General features: G+C 41.7%; 1 protein-coding gene across 1 annotated transcript in view; it reads right to left on the bottom strand.

Moving 5' to 3' along the window:
- Positions 1–23,969, bottom strand: part of HGD (homogentisate 1,2-dioxygenase) — a 42,660-nt gene that overhangs the window by 6,338 nt on the left and 12,353 nt on the right. Inside the window, exons 5-12 of the mRNA XM_086404133.1 lie at positions 13,511–13,570; positions 11,790–11,881; positions 10,345–10,379; positions 9,424–9,503; positions 8,772–8,871; positions 6,410–6,534; positions 4,506–4,610; positions 2,073–2,199 (exon numbers count right to left, since the gene is read on the bottom strand). Coding sequence (XP_086260259.1) covers positions 2,073–2,199; positions 4,506–4,610; positions 6,410–6,534; positions 8,772–8,871; positions 9,424–9,503; positions 10,345–10,379; positions 11,790–11,881; positions 13,511–13,570 — 724 coding nt within the window. The remainder of the gene's footprint in view (positions 1–2,072; positions 2,200–4,505; positions 4,611–6,409; positions 6,535–8,771; positions 8,872–9,423; positions 9,504–10,344; positions 10,380–11,789; positions 11,882–13,510; positions 13,571–23,969) is intronic.

The following is a 23,969-nucleotide window of genomic DNA, read 5'->3' as shown; positions in this document are numbered from 1 at the left end:
GGTTCCTGGAACAGCTGCATTAACATCACTCAGGAATTTGTTACAAATGCAAATTGTCATGGAGGGAGGTCCAAGAGGGAGAGGATAGATGGATACATCTAGCTGATTCACTTCATTGTACAGCAGAAACTAACACAACATGGGAAAGCAATTATACTCCAATTAGGAAAAAAAAAAAAAAAACAACCTACAGATTCTCAGGCCCTACACTGGGTATTCTGAGGGTGGGTCCAAGGAATCTATATTGTAACTCTCCAGGTGACACTGACATATGTTAAAATTTGAAAACCAGTACCTCTGGCACATACAGCCCCCTCCATACAGAACTATGTGAAATAGGGAAGTACCAAGGATTAGTATGTGAGAGTCAGACTATAATCCAGACCAAGCCTCTCACCTTGACAACAGGTCCTCTAGGGGACTAACTTCTAGGAGGAGAACAGTTAGGACATGTGATGGGCTTTGATGGCTGTGATATTTCTCAGAAAGGACAAAATTTGTTATATCTCTATTCACAAAGTATCTGGTGTCTTTGAAGCGTTAAACCAATTGCATCCTTTTCAGCTGATGTCACCTGAAAAAGGCGATGCTGACATTTGACCATGAAGTAACCTTCTTCCATTCTGAAGGCCTTTGTCCTCCACCCTCTGCAAACACCTACAATGCTCATTTTAGTCAAAGCCCTGGCACCTGGGCACATATAGAGAAAAGCCTCAGAGAGACAGAAAGTGCTGAGGTTAACTAAAGAAAGGGGCATTTTTTTTTTTTTTAAAGAATGTTACAGCTGAAATGCACCTCAGAGTCTTTCCAGAACTCTGTGTACAAAAGTGCAATCTCCAGAAAGGAGAATTGTGCATTGACATTTAGGTTGAATTTATAGCTAGCTACTGCGCAATTAAAAATGCCACCTTCATTAAGTACACCATGAGTTAACTTTATTCATTCTTGGTGATGCATTCACTTGCTAAATAAATATTTATTGGATGCATATCATGCACTGGGCACTGTGCTGGGGACATCCATTAATGCCCATGACTGTCTGCTCTGGCATCGGACTGTCTTCATGTCCAGTACTTCACCTGTACTTCACTGACTCCACCACTTAACTAGCTGTGAGGCCTTGATCCTTCACAGCTCAGTTGCATCTTCTTTAAAAAAAAAAAAAAAAGGATAATGATACCTATCTCTCACAACAGTTATGAGAATTAAATGTGTTAATATTTTTGAAGAACTTATTACAGAGTCATAAAGAAAGGGTCAATAATTTTTAACTTCCCTGGTGGCTCAGCCAGTAAAGAATCTGCCTGTAATGCAGGAGACCTGGGTTCAATCCCTGGGTCAGGAAGATCCCCTGAAGAACGGAATGGCTACCCATTCCAGTATTCTTGCCTGGAGAATTCCATGGACAGAAAAGCCTGGTTGGTTACAGTCCACAGGGTTGCAAAGAGTCAGACATGACTGAGCAACTAACACTTTCACTTTTCACCAAATAAAAATAATATTAATAAAATTAAAATAATAGATTTGATAAGTTCTGTTCTAGACAACAACTGCTTTGCAGAAACTGCTCTAGAATAGGATCCATCCCCTGGTGTGGACTGCAATCTGCTTTTCCCTTTCAAAACCATTGGAGAAGGCACACTTTATTGGCCCTTGAGTCAGACTTAGATAATGAACTTTCCCCAAACAACTAACTAAGCAACAACAGCCCACAGATCCTCCTCCCTTTACACCTGAAATGTAAAGAAATGTCTTGCTTCAAGCTTTACCAGCCTTTATGCCTCTCTTAGGGGCCAGAGGAACTGGGCTCTAGGCATTACACAGGGTTTTCTCCTTAGAGTCAACATGCCACTGCCAACTTGATGCCAAACATCACAAGTTGTGATGTTTAGGAAGCTAACAGTCTAGGGAGCAGCACTGGGCCTTGGGAGGCAGGATTCTGAACTGCAGCCAGGGCAGGACATCCTGCCTCTAGAAATACCTCTAGCAGTGTTCCCGAGGGGTCATGTTGACCACTCAGCTGTCTCTCTCTCTTTCTTTTTTTCCCAAATGTAACTTGCAAAATGACTTACTGTGGTAATAAGGAGGCCTGAAGGTCTTATCAGCAACCCCCCATCGAGGTGGGAAGATGACAAAATCAGCGATGGCCACTCCAGGGCGTATAGACTTAGCAGTCAATACCGTGAAAATGGATGGGTCCTGGGAAAGGAAGGACAAGGAGAGCCTGAAGACACGATGAAGGGGGAGGTGACCAACAATGACACACATCCCCCATGCTGAAGGGGTTTTCAAGTGACACTGTAATTTCTGATCAAACTGCAGGCCAGGCTATGAAGTCTGGGCTTGTCATCGAGGTGCAGTAATCACTCATCTGACTTTCCCCTCCTGCTGTGCTTGAAGCAAAAGGAATTAACAGCAGCTAAGGGGATTCTGAGCAGCTTTTTCACCCTGCTGAGCCCCCATTTCATGTAAGTACTACCCTGTGGGTCTGAGAACCGGCAGTGCCTGCCTCCCAACCTCAGGTCAGAGTGACTGGAGCTGGCATGTGCTGCAGGGAGCTCTTGGCAGAAGGGATGCTCAGAGTGAGGTGGAAATAGAAATAAAATAATATCTGAGTGTTGGGATAGATGTAGGATGCACATCTCTTTGGAGCAATCACTGAGATTCCAGACGGTATCCTCATGGCTTTTTACCCTTTGTTTGACTCTCAGGCCTAAAATATTAATACGTCACTCATCTGGGAGGTGGTAGTATAGAAGGGACTAGGTTGGGGGACAATACTATGATTTGTAAAGAACGTTAGACTCTTTCGGTGGAAAGATTGAGATTCAAATTTAACGGGAATCAGTGTGATCAGGTCTGCTTTCTGATGTCACGTGAGGGTTGGGGATTCAAAGATGATTGAACTCTATTCCTGGCCCTTCAGCACCACTGGTGGCGGCGGCAAGTGTGTGTGATGGGGACAGAAGGAGTAACGAAACAAGTGTCTGAAGAATCACAGCCAGGTGCCAAGAGCGATCTATCTTTGTAAATAGAGAGCCAAAGGGTTACAGAGTGCTTATCTCTTCCTGAGAAGATCAGGGAAGGCTTCACAAAGGAGGTGATATTTGAGGTGGGTCCTGAAGAATGAATGCAGAAAGAAAGAAAAAGAGAGGGAATAAGGAAGGGAGGGAAGGAAGAAGGTAGGAAAAAAGAAAGGGAAGGGAAGGAAAGGAAAGAAAAGGCAAAAAGGCATTTTAAGCATAGAAAACAGGAAAGACGTCAAAATGCACAGAGATTTTGTTAAGAAGCAAGAAAGCTAAAGCTCAGAGTGCATTAGCAGGAGGGAGAGGGGCAGAGGTGGTCCTGGGAAATAAGTCCAGGGCCAGATGGTGAAGAGCATAGGACACCACGCTTCAAAGCTCAGACTTAATCCTAAACCACAGGGAACCTGCAAAGGTTTCTAATGTAGTGTTAGAAAGATCAGGTCTGAATTTTGGGAAAATGACTATAGCCACAGTACAAAGGAAACTGTCTGTGTAAATGCAAGCCAAGAAACCCTTAATGCTGCAAGAATGAATACTTCTTCATCTGTCATGAGAAATGATCTGAAACTGTTAAAAGGCAGTGAGGCTCAAAAAAAGCTCTTTCAGTGTCTCAGGATCCTTTTTTTGCTGCTTTGGGCATGATGCCTCATTTTCTTGTCTCTTGATTTTATCGAGTTGCTGCTCTTCAGAAAGGTAGTTTTGAGTCCCAAGAGGTAAGCTGAACTGGCTTAGAGTAATCGTTTTGTCTTTGATTCTTTGACTTCTGCTCTAATTGCCCCTCCAGGTTGTGGGCTAAGTTAATCTATTATGCAAAGTGAACTTTCCCCCAGGATCTCAGAACTAGCACTTTATCATGGAAGTGGGTCCTTGGGAGCCTGCACTGTAGACTGGGGACCTATTTGCAGTCCCTGATTGAGTGAAAAATATGACCGAGTTCATACTCTAGAATTTCTTTGGTTTAAATTCAAGCACTGAATGTTACGAGTAACTTCAGAAGAGAGCTGTCAATCCCATCTCAGCTAAAAAGAGCCAGGAGTGGAAGCTCTGAAGTGGGCAGGCAGACCTTTGGTATTTATGAGCAGGACAGAGAAATTTCCAAATTTAGGAATTTTCCTTTATCAATACTCCATCACTGACATTAGCAGTTGGTTTTCTTACTGGGATACATTGTCTAGGAAGAAATCGTATTCTTAGCCAGGAAGGAAAGTTACTGTGAGTACCCTGTAGAGAACTGAGCTGTGTGGCAGGGTGAATGTTGAATGTCTAGTCTGGATCTCCCTCTGGTAGGTTATTTACTCCTTCACTGAAGCCTTGCAGCAGATGATTCAAATTCCTGTCAACACAATGACAAATGACTTAAGTCTCAAGCTTCCAAGGCAACACTGGAAAAGTTGAGTCTGTGAACACCAGGTATCTACTGTGGACCTCTCCAACCTAAAGGTACCCTCTCCCCAGGGTTCCTCCATGGGCCAGACTTACTGCATGGTCAAAGGCCACTGAATTGATGACCATAAAGTTCTCCAAGTTGTACTTGTAGGGGGTGTAATTCCCATGCCAAGCCACAACATTGAATGGGGAGACATCCTGATCAACAAAAAGAAAAAGCAGGAAAGGGTGATTTTAGCACATAATACTTTTATAGCTATGATTCTTCAGTTTGTACTTGACATTACTGTCTCTTTCTTGATTTGATTCTGTTTGCATAACTTAATAATACCATCCTTTGGGAGAAATATCACCCTGAATCATCCTATGGTTGCTTTACTTTCTCTCAAACTGTCCTCCCTAAGCCACTGACCCTATTCTTCCAGTTCCTAAGCTACAGCTGCCTCTGATCACATGTGCAGCAGAAGCACAGCCAGGTAGTGCCTTTTCAACAATATTAATGCAATGGTGAGAATCTGTGGCTGCCAGCAATTCTCTGACAATCTGGGCCACTGTCTGGGTTTCCAGTGCTGAGGGCAGGCACTGGCTGTGACTGCTCTCCAGGTAACTACCTCTCAGAGGAGCATCTGGTAGATTTAGTTCCTGGGTTGATGAGTGAGGATGGTGAGGAGTTCTCTAAGAGTTCCAGCCCCAAGGACTTGAGATTTCAGAGCAATCCTAAGGTGATGCTTCTTGGGTCTGCCCTAAGAGAGGATCGCTGTTCTGTTATAGGAAGGTAGTTAGGCTAGCGAGTCCAGGTGATACAGTCCATGGAGGTCAGTCTCCCAGGGCACAGATCATGGCACACAAGGGAGAACGACTTTCATAGAGTTCACTTAGAAAGTGGAAATCCATGGAGCTGCTGGCCGCCTCTAGAATGGTGCTTCTCTGTCAAATGTATATCATATACAATACAGGGAATATGCTTTAAATGAATGTGATTTCCACACTGAATTTCCAGAGGTTATCATTTATGCCAGGCTGGAGTAGTATCTAAGCATGTGCATTTTAAACAAGCCACCCTGAGAATTTCTGATGCAAATAGTCTCTGAATTGCATTTTAAGAAATCCAATCCAGAGAATACGAGGGTGACTATGAATCAATGAGGACGGCAATTAACCCTCAGAAGTTAATTTTAAATGCAAAACTGATTGGCCTCTGCTGGTTAGCATACCTTCTAGTTGCTGTCCAAAGAAAATAACATGCCTTAGCAACATATAAGCAATAAGTTAAATGGGCAAAAATAAATCAAATGAATAATGGTAAATAGAATAGATCTTTGGATTATTTTTATTATATGGTTACTTTATTCTACTACATTATATATCCAGTAAGTTAAGTAATAATGTATATTACATATTATATTATTATTTTAAAATTATTATTATCTATGCCTTTGTTTATCAATTGAAATTGGTCCTGTTCCGGGTGGTATGGCTATAGATAATGCCTTTGCTTATCTCCTGAGTTTACCAGTCTGGTGCTATCAACCAAGTCAAACTAATTAACTGAGTTTTGCTTGTTTTCTATCAGTCATTGCTTGTATTTGAAATATGGTGACTATTGATAAATATAAGTCTTAGATGAACTGCTATAAATTAATTTTCCTTTTCAGGCCGTACCTCCCTGCCTGTTTATTATGTTCCCCCACCAGTTATAGAGACCTAGGTATTGTGGGGTTTTTTATTGCTTGATGAATAGAAACAGCATGACCTTTGGAGTCAGAAAGATATGGGTTTGAATGCTGATTCTGTCATTTACTGTGACATTTGGTAAGTTATCACTACCTGGACTGTTTTCATGACTACAAACAGGGCGAATAGTACCTTATTGTAATATCTTAGTGATGTAGTAAAGATGAAATAATGTATATAAATACTTAACACAAGCCCTGGCAATCAGAATGTGCTTAATAATTATTCATTCCTTCCCCTGCCTGTCAAGCCACTTACTTTACCTGTTTGGCAGCAAATAGCTTGCCCTGGTATTTATTAATCACAGTGTAACCACCTGGCACTTGGCGATCTTCATACCAGGCAACAGGTATCAGGAAATCACGAGGATTGGCCAAGCCATTGGCTCCTAGAATATAATGATCCAAAAGTCTTTTAGATACTTCTGAAATCACACAGGAATGATGCCACTGTTGCACAAAGAGAAAGGGCTTTCTTCCACGTCAAAAGCCACTCCACAATTTGCTATCCTTGTTGAAAGACTCATTGGAATCCCAGTCTGGTACCTTTCAAGGAGGACCCAAGAAATTTGGTCAGAAAAAGAAATCCTGAAAATATCTTCACCAGCATTACCTCCTAAAGTTGTAGAGTGAATATGGTTTATAAACATTTTCCATGCATTACCTTACCACTATAGGGGACGGGAGGGGAAGAGAGGAAGAGAGTAGAAAAGAGGAAAAGGGAAGATATGATAGAATACTAGAGCTTTTTTCCTAATAAAACTCTGACAACTCTAGAACTCATCGACAGTCCTTGAGAAGGAGAAGGTTACACACTGTAGCCTCAGGCACGCCTCTGCTCCTTAGACAGGACTCAGAATCAGTTCACGTCTGCAACATTGCTCTGCAGCCTGACAAATCTGTCTGCCACTGAGGGAGACCTGCCTGCTCACCTTTGCTTTGTGAGTGTTCCCTCCAGAGAAAGAAAATAAATCAGAAGATCAGAAATGAAAAATCTAAGTGCAAAAACATAATTTAACTCTGAGAGGAGAGACCTAGGGAGTGTTTTATCATTTTTAGTTCCTGGGGTTAAAAAAAATAGGCCCCCAGCTGGTTAGTCAATTATATATTTTTTCCAGAGGGTACATGTGGCACGGCACCTGGAGGCTCTGCTGGCTGTGGAGCAGCAGGAAACCAGACCAAAGTGGGAAGAGCGGATGGAGAGCAGGATGACAGACGGCCCACCGTGGCTCCAGCTGCCTCTCGGCTGCCCCCACCTTCCTCTGACTATCTGGATCCCCCAGGGGACTGACCAGAAGGCACATGCTGGCCTGTCCCTGTTTTGCTCTTAAAAAATCTGTGGACAAGGAAAGGGAAGAGCTGGGAGGTGTGGCCACCACCTTCAGCAAACATGCCAAAGATGAAACCAAGGGCCGATTTCCCCAACCACTCCTGTCACTCGAGAGATGGTTTGAGAACATCCCCTCCTACCACCTCCACTTCTCAGATCCTGTTCTCTTTGCCTCCAGCTTGCCAGAAGAATTGTGGGTGGGGGACCTTGGTTCACTTTGGAAGGTTTTCATTTGCCTCATGGAGGCTGTGGTTTCTAGCTCCTTCACAGCACTGAGTGAGGCACACTTTTGGACTCTTAAGTACGTAGATTTTGTAGAAGATGCTCAGTAGGAATGTGACATCCATAGACTGACTTTCTTTCAGTCCATTTCCCCTTTCCATAGCCACATAGCCCCTGCCATTATTATGATTTTTCCCACTTTATTGTCTACACACAAGCCACTGACAAGAAAATGATCTCTCTTCTATCTACAAAATCCACTCCCACTTGTACACTTTTTCTTAAACTGGTCCCTTTCCTCTTTCAGTTCAGTTCAGTCGCTTAGTCATGTCTGACTCTTTGCAACCCCATGAATCGCAGCACGCCAGGCCTCCCTGTCCATCACCAACTCCCAGAGTCCACCCAAACCCATGTCTATTGAGTCAGTGATGCCATCTAACCATCTCATCCTCTGTCATCCCCTTCTCCTCCTCGCCTCTTTATTTCTCCTCAACTTTCCATCAACTTATGATTGTTAGGAAGCTGTTCCTGAAATCTTGGCTCACAGCAACCCAGACTTTATATCCTCTAGGGTTGACACTGTATAACCTGAAATCTATTACAGATTGTCTTGCTCTCCAATGGTCTGTATACTATTCTAGAGAAAGATTTATTGTGGGTTGGGCTGGGTTGTTCTCTGTTATGCATGTATGTGATGGGAAGAGGCTTTCGCCATCCTTGATGTGGTTCTGGTCATTACCCTCATCACAACATGGGAACTGGGACAAACTGATGGACTGGTGCACTGACCAGCTAATTAATGAAGCTATCATCTCATATCATCTCATCAAATGGGTCAACTATACCACCTGGAGCCCCTAAACTTAGAGGCCTGAAATAAGACGTCTGTGATTGTTCAGGGGACTCTAATATGTTCTGAAATTCCCAATGACACTTGGTCTGGAGAAGAAGTTGTCTAGAGAGGAAAGTTGTAGTTTGAGTGAGATAAGGAGGAGAGATGGATGTTTAACTTTCATGCAATTATTCATATCCTATATCTCAAGTCAGGCTTAGAAGCTTGCATTGAAGATTTACCAATTGGTCCCAGGTCAGGCAACTCGAAGTGGACTCCATAAACCTCCAGGATGTAGCCTCTAGTCTCCTCGAAGACATCGATGCTGAACCGCATTCCTCTCTGGAACAGAAAGTAGACACTGGTGTGCTCTAACCAGTCATACCTATAATTATAAAGAAGCTGCCCAAGAGCTACAGCCAACCTCACATGCACAAATAATTCTATAGTCTGCTGAGCTATGTTGGAGAGGTGACCAGCTGAAAGATGAGTTAAAAAAAGTTAACCTCCAATCACATATGTGACCCAAACCAATTCTAGCCTACACTCTCACTGGGTTCAGAGATAACAGTGCCCTGATTTCACCAAAATTTAAAGAAATCCATCTTCACTGCCTTCTGTCCCCTCCAGAGTATCATCCAGAGTGTGCAGAAATATTAAGGAAAGTAAATTGACAATGCTCTTTGCTTTGTGATTGTGTGCTATTTTAAAACAAAGTAGGCACAGAAGGCTGCTTAATCCTTCTACACAGGGAGCCTTCTGTATAACTCAAACTCCCTCCCCATTGCCCAGACATGATAGAGAAATTTCAGAGTTAGAAATAGCAGCAGCTGCAACATCTGATTGCTCCCAAATTAGGGAGAAGCTGGGAGGAGAGGGGGACACATCACCAACCTGAATGACGCAGATCTCGTTGGGCTGAACAAGCATCTTGCCAAACTCAGTGTAAATGAGAAGTTTCCCTTTCTGGGGAACTAACATAAAAGACAAGGCAGCAGTGAGTAACTCCTTTCATGTAAGAACCACTTCATGAAGAGTGAAAGGCTTAAGGGCGGCATTTGCTTTTTCATTCCAAATGAAAAGTTCTTCATTGAGTTTTATGGGGGAAAATGTCAGAATTGACAACTTAAGTTGGCTATTTCTAGAAAAGCATGAATGAAAAAATTGACTCTGCTTTTTCCTTATGTTTGGTTGCCAGATAAGGAGCTTGTATTTGCACAGTTCTGTGGCTTGACCAGAAAGGGCAGTAGAAATAGGATGGAGAAAGACCCATCTCTGATAGTTCCAGCAGGAAGCTGGCATTTGCATGTCTAAGGTTTACATCAAAATGTTCATTCCAAAATATCAGTACTAAGATCATCAAAAAAGAATCAAGAAAAAAAAAAAAAGAATCAGGAGACCAGAGAAATCCCTACTAGACTTTCCATCTTGATGGTTTCATGAAAATTTGTATTTATACAAATTTGCAGATATCAATGACAGATGATCTTTACTTGGGTAAGTTTGAAGGTAAATAGAGTTATCTCAATAAGTTAATCACACGTTGATTTTACCCTCTATTTCTTTTAAGTTGCCCAGAGCTTGCATATCAGAAAGGCCCAGAAGAAATGAGTAAAGACAGGGAGACCAGGAAATAGGGTATGGGCTTGAAGGTACAAGGAATCTTTTCCAGACCACCAATTGCCATTACACCTCAGTCTGTAGACTACATTAAATAAGACAGATTGAAAGGACAGTAATATGTATACAATTAAAAAGCAGCTTATAACTAGGGATCAATTACCAATGAAAGGATCTAAAGTCTTTAAAACTCACCAATCAAGAGGTCTCCATCTGAATTGTAAAAACATCTGAAACATATAGAATAATTCCTATGATTTTCTATTTTAACAATGTCCAGACAAATTAATTCACTGCACAAATTATTGCTCAGTAGATAGGCTGTGCCAGGCTTAGTGCTAGGCATAAAATGATGAGCAAAATGACCTCATCTTTGCCTTCATGGAGCCTTAGAGTCTAGTAGCAAGTCAGACTGCAATCCAACAATTACAGAACCATCTCATAAACTGTAATGCCACCATGAAAGTCAAGTTCAGGAAACTGAGAGAATAATGGACCTGATCTAGTCTGAGGCGGCAGCCAAGGTTTTCCTGAAGAGGGGATGTTTGACTTGAGATCTGAAGAAATCATCTAGGCAAGGACTTGGGAATGGGAGTGATGTAGGAGAACATTCCAGGCAGAAGGCTGCTCTGAGGCAGGAGGGTGGATGGAAAGTAAAAGGAACCGAACAAGGGCTAATGCATTTAATAGCTCAAGTAGAGAGGGAGAGGAGGGGCCTCATATCACATTGAACATCTCTAGGGTCTTGTCATGGGGCCATGATCTTGGCCCTGATTCATGGCTCAGAGAAGTTAAATGACTAGTCCAGGGTCGCTCAGCCAGGAAGAAAGGACTGGGCTTTGAACACAGTGGTCTGATTCCAGAGGTAGTGGGCAAAACTGTTATGATACTCTGCTTCCCAAAGAAACAGGAAAAATACCTTTTATATATAAGTTTTTCTGATTAAAAAAAAAATCTAACATGTAAGTTCTCCTATTCAGGATCTTTAAGCTTACACGGTTATTAGTCTGTCAGTTTGACCTGCCACCAACAGGTAGTCCTAATGACTGCTCAGGTAGTATGACTTTGGACTCAAGAACAGCCCTGGGGAACCTTAGAAGTTAAGGACATTCTGACTCAAACCTGGTTAAGGTCTAAATGCTTCTTGGACTACTCCAGCTTCCAGTGCCCCATTTTTCCTTTTCTGCTTGCATTGTTATGTGACATTCTTGCTTCCCACGTGGTGCTAGTGGTACAGAACCCACCAGCCCACACCCCCACCGTCTTCCAGTCAAAGAGACACAGTTTCGATCCCTGGGTTGGGAAGATCCCCTGGAGGAGGAAATGGCAACCCACTCCAATATTCTTGCCTGGAAGAATCCCATGGACAGAGGAGCCTGGCGGGCTACAGTCCATGGAGTTGCAAAGAGTCAGACACGACTGAAGCAACTTAGCACACACACACAGGACATTCCTATTTATGTCACAGGAGTCAGTCAAGATAGAAATGCTCATTTATTGTCATTATTTTTAAATGTGTATTAAGATTGCTCTGGGGTTAAAAGAAAAAAGCAGTAACAAAAACAACCACCCAGCCTTCACCCTCTGGGCGGCAGCTCTTAGGGAAGGGGGCTGACCTGCTGTAGGTCTGAGCCACTTACCTATTCCCCATGGAGGTGTTACAGAGGAAAATGTGGATAGCAAGCCCATTGTTGGACCTGATGTCTCCAGCTCCACACAAGGTGTGCAGGCCCTGGGAGAGACCCGCACAAGAGGGAAAGGTGAATGCAGCCAGCCTAGGTCCCTGAGAATCAGAGGTAAGTTCTACTAGGGTCTTCGCTTTGGGACCAGGCTTCCTATGGGGAGCCTGGAATTGACTGACTTATGTTTTGTAGATGGCGGCCCACCCTCATTGCTAGGCATGGCCCTAGATCTGGATTGACTTAATGGCTCCATCAGAATTGACCTTAGAGAACATCAGTTCATTACTTGACATTTTATCAGTGTAGTGCTTAAGATCACCCTGAAGAAGAGTTTCCTTTGGAGGTAAAATCAGGCATCTAGGAAGCTTGGGGAGGAAGGTTGCAGCATTAGGGCCCAATGAATGATCCTCAGATAACACATCACTACCTGGGCAGCTGTCTGCTTACAAATAGGGTCAGCCCTAATCTTTCCAGAACAGGATAGAGGAAAGTATTCTGACCAACTGTAATCCTCTCTGCTAATAACCCACAGTCCCAAAGACCTTAACACACGGGCCTTTCTGAAAGGAGGGAGCTCTGCTCTCCAGATATCCATAATTCAACCAGGGTGAGGAATTTCTTTTGGTATTTTAACTCATTTTGCAAGTTTGGGGCCTATTTTGATGAGCCTTGCACATGGCTTGGAGCATTTAATATGGATAAAGAATTTGATAGGATACAAACAGTTTGGCCTAAGGCTGGGTACCTGGACTCTTCCCTAAGTAAGCCATGGACTGAGGTTGGTCTGCAGAACCCTCCCCCGGCTTCTTTGAGCCCCACCTTCTTATAGCTCCTGGCCTTTCCCCTACATATGCTTTCTCTGAGCAGAGATGTTCCAATAATCCCAGCACCTGTAACTACCAATCAGAACTTCTAATCATCATTGCGCTAACCGAAGTTGCCACCCTGAGTTGATGCTATTCTAATCTAGGGATCCATTTTGGAGAGTTCATGACCTTGGATGAGAAAAAAAAATGATATATGTATTTCTCTAACTTTTGACTGAAATTTATCATTTCCTTGAATTAATGTGAATGAATGTAAGCAACAAACCCTAGTGGTTTTAGAAGTGCCTGTAACAGTATAGTCGTTTCAGATATCTCAAAATATCATTTATGCTCATACATTTAATAACCATAGTTATTAGATCTTTTCATAGATCTTGTGATTTAGTGCATTAAAAAGGCAGCATATATATTACTCTAAAGCAAGCCAAATTTGTTATTTGAATATTTTATCATTATATTTCAATATAATTGGCTACTTTGTAATTTTATGTAATTTAAATTATGCATTTAAAAACACAGGCTTCCAGACTATCAAAGGAGTCCCTGGAACAAAAAGGCTTAGAACCCCTGTTCTAGCCAAGAACAAAGAAACCTGAAGTCAGTAAATGCTCGATTTCCACTGGCTGTTTGGAGATGTTGTAAATAGCTCACGAGTGCCCTTTGGTGTCAGGGGCCATATGGTGCTGGTAAGTAAGACATCCCTTGGCCAGCCTGGAAGGCAGAGGCAGGCGGTGCTCTGTCTGCTGCCTGCCTCCAAGGCTGCTTCTGCTTGGCATCCAGCCTGAAAGTGGCTGTATCGCCCACCATGGGACAGAAGAGAGTGGCGGGCAGGTGTGGATAGTATTGACTTACATTCACGAAGTCCACTTTCTTCTGAGAAGCTTTTGGAATCTCAAATGGTTTCCATCGCAGCTAGAAAAACAACAACAACAACAACAACACACACACATACAGGAAAATTATTTCAAAAGGGGAAACCACAGACTTTCTAAATAAATCACATAAAAAGGACAGCTGCTCCCTCTGTGAGGCTCTGACAACTTGTGATTTTGCTATTTTCAATTTAATAATTATCCATCATTTCCTTAAAGGGGCTCAGTTGGGTTCTGTGTGGGTATGCAGGGTGTGTGTGTGTGTGTGTGTGTGTGTGTAAGAGTGTGTGTGTGTGTGAGAACGTTTAACCTATATGTATACGTACTGTCTTCATTCCTTAGCATTTTAAATTACAAAAATATAAGAAAATCATTGCTTCCTGTTTCAGAAGCTATTTCTTTTAACATTTTGCTCAGGCACATCAGTGAGTTTTGACTGATGCTGCTCTTTGTGCTATTTATAATCAGCTCCCTTTCCTGGTGTGGCAGCCTCACTATGTGGGCTCCTGACACAGCAGGGGAAGGTTCTAGTTCTTAATTCCAGCCCTTGGAGTTTTGAATTATTTCTTTGAGAGAAAGAAAAAATTGAGATTGCCTTTAGTAAGTGCAGTACCAGGTTCAGTTTCTTTACCAAACCCTGTGCTCGTCCCCAGGCTGCCTGACAGTTCAGTTTAAATCACAACAACCTTTAATTTAATAATGAAATGATCTAAGCAAGTGGGAAATAAAATCAGCAGGTCTGAGCTCTACTAGAAGTATCAGCCCAGCACTTATTAATCAACTTGGCAGCAGGCCTGACCCAGACAGGTTGGCAGCTGATAGCCCCAGCAGCCTCAGGACATCTCAGGGAGGGACCTGCCCCCCAAGGGCTGGCTCCACTGGCTGCAGTGCCTGGTCAAGGCAAGCCAGGCTGGGCTGCCAGGAGGTCACGGGATTCAGCTCTTTCAGTAGTCCAGAGAGGCAGCTCGGTGGGGGAGGAAACAGAGTGGAAAAGGCGACTCTGGGATGATCCTGCCTCTCCGATGCACACAGTCAGACAGCAGCCTTTATTTCTTAAAGGCAAAGCAGGATTGTCACATTCTGCTGCTGCTAAGTTGCTTCAGTCATGTCTGACTCTGTGCGACCCCATAGATGGCAGCCTTAAAAGAATGTAAGACGTTGATTTGAAAAACATTGAAATCATGCTTCAGAAAGAAGGAAAAGGCTTACTTCCCCTAAAGATGATATTTCATGGAGGAGTTGCAGGACCTTAGAGCAAGAATCTAGGAAAGGGTTTCTCCTCTCAGGCACTATTGGCATTATGTGTCAGATAATTCTTTGTTGTGGGGGCTGTCCTGTGCACTGTAGGATGTCTGCCAGCATCCCTGACCTCTGCTCACTGGATGCCAATAGCATTCCCACAGTTGTAACAGCCCCAGATGTCTCCAGACATCGTCAGATGTCACTGGGGGACAAACTTTCCCTGGTTGAGCACCATGGACATAGGAGGATATTCCCCTGATATCAGCCAGGGCCAAAGCTAAGCGCCGCTGGCTTCTTGAGGGAGGTTTTGGTCTACCACGAACCGTTATGTGCCGCTCCCTCTTCAGTAGCAGCATGGAGTTTGTAACCCAGGAAGATTGTCTGGAAGATCATACAATCTAGAATCCTGACTCTAAGACAAGTCATTCTTGTCTTAAGAATGACTCTAAGACAAATCATTCTAGATTTCCCAATGGAAAGGATTTGCTATACTTGGCATATCACAAACAATAATAAAGACCCCAAGGCGGTTCTAATAAATCCAAAACCCAGAAGAAGAAGCCAGCTTTGGGTCTTCTCCAGGCAAGAGTTTTGGTGCAATATCATGTTGAATGTGGGGAGGTAAATTTGAGGAGAGGATAAACAGGAAGAGGCCCTGAAGTAGAGAGTGGGAACATCTCCTGCTAAACGCAGATGTTCAGACTAACAGCATGCTGTGGAGCAGAAACTCTCAATCCAAGGCCAGCCCAAGGGCCCTGTGCACTGGGCTGACCCAGGAAACAGGGGTTCTGTTGCTCCCTCTGTTCCTATTTATTCTGTGACTTCTGGAAAGTCATTTCATTCTTACTAATTTAAGTCTATAAATTTTTAACAGTTTATTTTATTCATACTATATATTATTGCTAAAGAGCTCCCCCACCCATGGAATGCAATTATTAACATTTCAAAGACAATGAAATCCATTGAAGCATCCAATACAATATCTTGACTATCGCGGATATTAATATATTTGTACTGAATGATAGAATGAATGAGTAAATATAAGACACTGAGAACATTGCTAATATCTCAAAGAATAAGACTAAAGCAAATTTGTGAGACTTTTGGAAGTCCAATAATATTCAGGCAATAGCTAGTAAATTGAAAATTATTTTTAAAAGTCCTAAGATTGTTTCTAAAATATAAGTCAATTCTTTATACATGTGAAACCCCATAGTTTTTGTATATCCTTTCTGATTTTCTGTTCAGTTGTTCTATCAACTCTTGAGGGAGAAGTGTTGATGTTTCCCACTAAAATCATGGATTTAATCTATTTTTCCTTTTTCTGCTATCAATACTTTATATATTTTGCAACTGTGTTCTGCAAATTCCACTGGAAAATAAAGCTCTGCTTAGTTTAAGTGAAGTGGTCAAAATAACTTGAAAAGCATCTTCAACAGAGACTAAAGTTAGAAGTAAAAATTCTTTCAATTTATCAAAGGAGAAAGAGAATCTGTGGTAACATTTAATGATCAGGATTTGAAGTTTGTGCTCAGGGATGTAAATGAAACTAGAGAATTGGCCTCAGTATTTCTAAAGTCAGAAGATTGAGAGGTGTACTGGATGATCTGAGTATCACCTTCCACAGTTGGTTTCTTTGCTTCATTGAGAGTCCCTCCAAAGTTGCGCTGGACTCAACTAAATTGTATGAGTTGGATACTCTCAACAACATTGGTGGATTAGAGGCAAACATATTGTTAGAAGTTGGTAATATCTATCCAAGAATTTGGAAGTAACTTGTAGATGCAGTTGTGATCACAATGGACAAACAATTGTTAGCAACAGCTATGGCTAGGTGAGGCTCAGGGTAATTCACTACAGAGAGTTTCAGCCCAGACTAGGAAAGATGGGGGAGGGAGATAAAATAAAACAGTGGCTCATTAAATTGTTCAGAAAACCTAGAATTTGAGGGAAATGGCAGCATAATTTATGTAGTGAAAAATCAGGCTTTGAGTGACTCGTTGGAGTTCTTAGAGGTAATAAGTAAGATCATGGGTAAAGAGGATTCAAATCACTCAAATCACTTTGTTTAGACTTCTTTTTTTAAAATTAATTGTTTAGACTTTTAAAAGTCTTTTATGAGAAGACAAAAAAGATGAGCTAGCATCGGATTTAGATGACATTTTTTCATGGACAGAAACCTGGATACTTGACCTTGCCCTTGAGTGTAAAGGTAAGGGCTTTATATCCCTTACTCAGCAGCCAGCATAGAGCAAGGAACATAGTAGTCACTCAACAAATAGTTGTCAGATGACATTTAATTCTCACAACAACCTTCTAGGGCTCCTGTAATTATTATCTCTATTTTATAGTGACAAAACTAATGGTTTAGAGCAGTTAAATCTTCTTTACTAAAAACTGATGCTAAAAATCTCTCAGCCTCCTTTAGTAATCTAAACCCTGAGCCCTTTAATCTCAGTCTGTCTTGGTCTGCTTCCAATACCATTCATGATCTCCATGGCCCCTGAACCCAGGTTTTGGCTCCTTTTAATGGCCTTGTACTTAGTCTTCTAATCTGGGCCCTTATCTACTGCTCCTCCAGGGCTGAGTTGCCTTGACCTAATCTAACTGCTGGGACCCAAATCCTGCTAAGGTCCTTCAAGGTCAGCATTCCTGTCCAATCCCTATATATTCACTTATTCAAATGATTTATTGTCCCTCTCCACATGCCAGGTTTTATGCTAGGTACCATGACAGTCTCTGCCCTTGGGTAAAGAGAAGACCCTGCAATATGGCACGTTATGATAGAAAAACAAGGAAATGGGTAACTGGAATGATTTTGGAAGAGAAATATAAACAGGAATGTTCCCTCAGGAATAATTCCTGGTGCAGGGCATATTTAACATTCTTACACATGAACAATAAAAGACACACACAACAGAATAGTCTGGTTTGCAGATAGCTCCAACATCTTTTCCAAGGAATTAAGTGCAGGTTGATGGAGATATACTGTAAAAAGAGCCAGCATGCTGTCTAAAAGGGTTGAACAGGGCAATGTGCACTGCGGTGTTGGCAAACATCAGTGAATGCATTTAGAGAAATGCCATCTAGTCTATTTATAGGAGGATGGGATTGGAGCTATCAGGGAGTTTCTTCAACAAATACTTGTGATTCTACTGTCTGGAAGAGGGCATATGCTGGGTACTGCAGGTTGTAAGAAAATGAGGGAGACATAGCTCCTACTCTCAAGTACTCTGAGAAAAATATTGGAAGAGTTCAGTGAAGAAAGTAGTATTTAAGATGAAAGTGAAAGTGAAAGTTGCTCAGTCGTGTCCAACTGTTTGCGACCCCATAGACTATACCGTCCATGGACTTTTCCAGGCCAGAATACTGGAGTGGGTAGCCTTTCCCTTCTCCAGGGGATCTTCCCAACCCAGGGATTGAACCCAGGTCTCCTGCATTGCAGGCAGGTTCTTTACCAGCTGTACCACAAGGGAATTTTAAATTATGGGTGAGATTTGGATGGGTGGATACTTGTGAGGGAAGTAGAGAAAATTCTAGGTAGATGAAAGAGCATAAAGCATCCAGGCAGGAAAATTTAGACTATTGTCCTAGTCTGGTGGTGGTTCCAGGTTGGCTGATAGGTAGAGGACATGGAAGAGTGAAGTGTTTGAAAGGTATAATAGTGAACCACTTGTCTTGGGAGCCTGCATTTGATTGGCTGGGCAGTGAGAGAGAGGTAACAGCAGGATTTAAAGATTTCTGAGTAATAATTTAGTAAGCTAAGTCTGGCAGTAAGGTGTAGGAAAGGATGGGATGGGAAGACACATGGATCAGTTAGAAGGCCCTTATAACAGCCAGGTAAGAGGAAGTGAAGTCCAAATCAGGTGGTGTTAAGAAAAGAAAGGAGAGTATAGATACCAAAGACATCTTGGGAGCAAATTCTATGGCAATGTTTCTTAAAGTGTGGTCTAGAGCCAATCTGAATGGAAATCATCTGGATAGAATCCTGTGTATCATCCCAGACCTACTGAATTAGAATCTCTGGGGTGGGGGAGTCTGGGGCATCTATGTCTTCAACAAGTCACCTTGGTAACTTTTATGTAGATGGGAATCATCATCTTATAGACATGGCACACAATTCAATGCAACAGAGGAAAGAAATTTTCATGATGACTCCAAGGACTTGCTGCGCAGTGGGTGGTGGTGGTGTAATTGCAGGTTGAGTGTGAAAGAGTGGTTGTGTCATTAACAGATCTAGAAAGCCTGAGAGAAAGGCAAGTCTGGCTGGGACTATGATGTCTTCAGTATGGATCCTACTGAGGCAGGACATACCCATGGCAATTCCCATATGGGATTTGGAGTTGGGGGAGGGATTTGTAAAACATATTGTAGAGAAGTAATAGTTAATGTCATAGGAATGAATGATATTTGTTAGATTTTAAAAAGTAAAATATGGGAGATGTGGAAGATAGTGAGAGGAAGATAAAGTAGATAATTGAGTGTAAATGAGGTTCCACAGTGAAGGCAGAATGGCTTCCAAATATGACTGTTGGGACGGACTTCCTGAAATATGGCCTACAAGTTACACCAAGTTTGGGGCTGGAATTATGTTGGGTGAAGTTAGATTTCTGCCTGCAGAGATGTATATTTGTGGGGAATTTGGGTGATAGGTGGGAAATGAAGTGGGCTAGAAAAACCCTCTGCTGCTCAAGGAATTCCTCTTCTTAGTTCACCAAAGCTGGGTATTTCTTATCAATAGCAAGTAACCATTTGCCTCTAAGGCAAAGAGAGTCCAATAAAGTGGGAATCACTAACTGATAATTGGAAAGAAAATGGAGGAAGCACAGGGTGAATTGGGTTGAACTGTCTTCTCAAAATTCCTATGTGTGAATCCAAACCCCTACTACCTTAGAATATAACCACATTTGGAAATAGGGTCTTTACGCAAGTGATTAAGTTAAAATGAGGTTGTTGGGGTGGCCCCTGACCAAACTACTGTGTCCTTATAAGAAGAGGAAGTTCAAACACAGAGACGTTCAGAAGGAAGACGACATGAAGACAGAGGGAGAAGGTAGCCAACTACAAGCCAATCGAGAGGCCTCAGAAGAAACCCAGCTGCCGACACCTTGATCTCAGACATCTTGCCTCCTCGGCTGTGAGAAAACAAATCTTTATTGGTTAAGCCACCCAGTCGGTGGTACTTTGTAAAGGCAGCCCTAGCAAATGAATAAAGAGGGGAGGGGCCGATGTGGGCGATAAGAAAGAGAAGAAAAGATAAGAAAGACAAGAAGGAAGAAGAAAGGAGCAGCAGGAGAGTAAGTACTTCTCTCTCTCCCAAGAGGGTGATGGAGACAAGGCAGAGACAAGAAAGTATTTCAGGACGTTGGAGATGGCCTGTGTTGCAGGTTTACATGATGTCATAGAACACAGGAAAGGACAGAGATCCAGGAAGAAAAGAGGCAAGTCAACTACTCCAGGTTTGGGGATATTGAGGAGAAAAGGGTTGTGTTTAGCCAGGGATGATTTATAATAATAACAATGGAAACAATCTAAATACCGGAAAATAAAGGAATTATCTTGTAAACATGTACTGGGTAATTATGCCACATGAAAAACCATCTACACTCAAAGAGTTTGAAAAGACATGGGACAAAGCATAAAATATGATGTTTCCATTAAAAAACAGAATGTAAAATTGTATTAGAGCATGACTGCGTGTGCGTGCTAAGTTACTAAGTCCTGTCCGACTATGAGACCCCATGGACTGTAGCCTGCCAGGCTCCTCTGTCCATGGGATTCTCCAGGCAAGAATACTGGAGTGGGTTGCCATACTCTCCTCCAGAAGATCTTCCCAACCCAGAAATTGAACCTATGTCCCTTGCATTGCAGGCAGATTCTTTACCACTGAGCCACCAGGGAAGCCCTTCTGTGCTCTACAGTATGACCTTATTATTTATGTATTTTATATATAGTAATTTGTATCTGTTAATCTCAAATTCCTAACTTATTCCCCATCCTGCTTGTCTGCTAAGTCTGTGAGTCTGTTTTTTGGCCGTGATCATGTTTTCCGGGATCTTAGTTCCTCGACCAGGAATCAAACCTGAACCTTGGCAGTGAAAGCATGGAGTCCTAACCACTGGACCACCAGAGAATTCCCTGTTTCTGTTTTGTAAATAAGTTCATTTGTATTACAGTTTAGATCACACATTTAATTAGTATAATAATCTCTACTAAGTTAGACAGAGAAAGACAACATCATATACTTTTTTAAAAACATCATTAATTTAAGAGTATTTATAGCCTCTTTTCCATCCCTTATCTGCTCCCTACAGAAAATTCTGCTTTGCTCATTCCCACTCCCTCAATCCTTGAACTTCAGTCTTACCATGTAAATCAATGTTTTGTGCATGCGTGTGTGTGCATGTGCTGTGAAAAGTGGATGAGGACCTACTTTCTGACATTTTCTAGTGGCACAAGGTAGGGGGAGGCAGAGGCAAGCCACAAGGTACTTGTGATCCAGGCCTGAGTTGCTTGGGAAAGATAAGAGCTCGGGGAAGTGGTGTGAGAGGGTTGGAGTCCAGGGAAAATTGAGGAAAGAGGATTTTAAAAAGTGTTGCTGTGGGTCATATACTGGATGCTCTTTAGTGTTTTCAGGAGAAGCAAATGAAGATTAGGATTATTTTTTATTACTTTTGGTCTCTGGCTGCATGAGACCCCAGATCCTATTTATTTACATACATGTGCAAATAAGAAGACTGGAAAGAAAGAAACCAACACATTGGAAGTAGTTAACTCTGCATTAGTACGATTATTAGGCACTGACACTTTTATGTAAGTTTTGAATAGAACATGACATAATAGTAAGGGGCGATTATTGTTGTTTAAAGAAAGTACTTTCAATAGAGTGATCTGGGCAGGTTGTATCGCAAAGGGTTAGGAGTGAATCAAGGGGATAAAGTGGGCTTAGATTACTTTCTCAAGGAGTCACTATGAATAGGAATGATGGGCAAAAGCTTGAAGAGGCGGGAAATCCAAGACATTTTTGGTGGGAGGGGGTTTTTAGAATAGTGAAACCTAAAGAATGACAACTTAGACATCAAACACTCTGTAAGGATGTACTGTTTTGAAACAGGATAATTTGTGTGTCCTGGAGGCAGAGGGAGTTTTATGATGTGATCTTTTACTAGCTTCGAAGTATTTCTCACTTGGTCCAAATAATACTGGTTGAGATCTAACAGGTAATTTCCTCAGCTGAGGCTTAACTGGGTCAATAGTCTGATTTTCCAACAGTCAACACAGTAGGGTTAGGGCTATAGTAACAAAGATAAACTTTAAAGGACTCTGACTGGTAAAGAGGAATGCTGATTCAGGAATGCTAATTGAAATCTGTAAACTCACAGTTAAATTGGATGTATATTTGTTTGTTAAATTCTGGGATTCCAGAAGTTAGAGGAATGTGCATGATGCACAAAATTAGGTATATTTCTTATGTGAGATATTAATAGTTTGGACTTATGTCCACAGTTGAATCTAAATATAATCAAAGTTTGCATTAATTCTTAGGTGATTAATTAAATATACACTAAAAGAAAATGAAGGCTTGGAGGACATCATTTCCAATCTTCCTGGGAGGAAATCACAGATGACGGTGATGATAGCTTATCCCAAAATGCTCCCTTGGAGGAAACATTAAGTAACTGTCATGTCTTCAAATACTCAGAGATGACTAACACAGGGAGTTGGTGAAGCTGATGAAGCATTGGATTGGGTCTGTGACAGGTGAAGACATACCTATTGTACAGGTTTCAGCTGAGAAGACTGTCAGATGGATACCTAAAAATAATTTTCTCAGACTTTCTCTATGAGAGTCTGGAGTACATATTTGGAAGAGGTTGTGGGGGGTAGGAGGAGTAATGAATGCAGATTGGTGTGGTTAATTAATGAAGCATAAAATTGGAAAGAGATATTAACTTGTCAAGAAGGTGTAAACAAAAAGACAAAAGGATGAATTTTTCAAGAACAGCCAGGGTGTGTATCAGGGTGTAGGATTACAGAGTCGGAGGAGGATAAACCACCACGTTGATGGAACTGGTGTCCAACCTGAAGTACGATTGAGTTCTGGGGCACATCTGTCCCCATTTGTGTGAGCACAGAGTCAAAAATGAGCAGGAGAAATATTGGAGAAGAAATGTATTTGGAGAAATGCACTATGGAGAAAGTGTTTGAAGGAATTCAGAACAGGAGGAAGGTAACAAGTTCGAGGAGAAATGCAAAGCAAGGAAATGGGGAAGGGGAAGAACAAACAAGTGTGTACTGAGGATCTACTAGAAACAAGCAGAAACTTTCAATGCATCTATTTGGATGCCCCTGGATTAACTCAGGCTTTTAAATGCAGCTTCCTCATTAGCAGACACACACCACTGCATATAAAATAGATAAACAGCAAGGCTCCACTGTATAGTACAGGGACTATACTCAATATCCTATAAGAAACATAATGGAAAAGAATATGAAAAAGATTCTATATCTATAAATAAATCACTTTGCTGTACAATAGAAACTAAGACATTATAAATCAACTGTACTTCAATTAAATTTTTAAAACTGCAGTTTCCTCAAACTTCTCTCTCAGAATGTGTGTGTGCCAACTCTTATGAAATAATGAATTAACATGCACAACTGATGTACTTGACTCTCACCTATGGTGGGAGACTTCCATTTTCTACTTTGCTAATTTCTATATCATTTAAGTTTTTATAAATACATATTACTCTTAAAATAAGACAAAATCAGAAAAATTCTATCAGAATGAGGTTAGCTTCCATAGAAAAGCCACTTGTACCTCCAAATAATCATTATGAAGGGTTGCACTCATGTCAAATAAAATGTATCATAGTAGTCATAGAGATAAAAATACGATATAATAAAAGGATATTACTGAGCATATTACACATCACACTCACATTTTCCTTAAAGATTAGGTTTAAAACTTCACTCTCCACCCCCAAAAAATGACATAAGCATGGCTCCACTGTTGCCCACACAACCACATCTAAGATTATCAAGTCTTAGATAACTGTGTGAATGATATTAGCAGCAGGCACAGTGGAACTCCCTTCTTCACCCCATATACCAGGCTGATAGTTATCTTAAGGGTCCCATGATTTAATTCCCAAATATCTGCCTACAGATTTTGCCTGCAATCCTTCTTTTAA

This window comes from Bos grunniens, chromosome 1 (genome assembly GCF_055505025.1).
Source record: "Bos grunniens cultivar Pamir isolate PY7600 chromosome 1, Bosgru_T2T1.0, whole genome shotgun sequence".
Classification (NCBI taxonomy): Eukaryota; Metazoa; Chordata; class Mammalia; order Artiodactyla; family Bovidae; genus Bos; species Bos grunniens.
The sequence above is the reverse complement of the archived record's forward strand: the minus strand, read 5'-3'. Positions and strand labels throughout refer to the sequence as shown.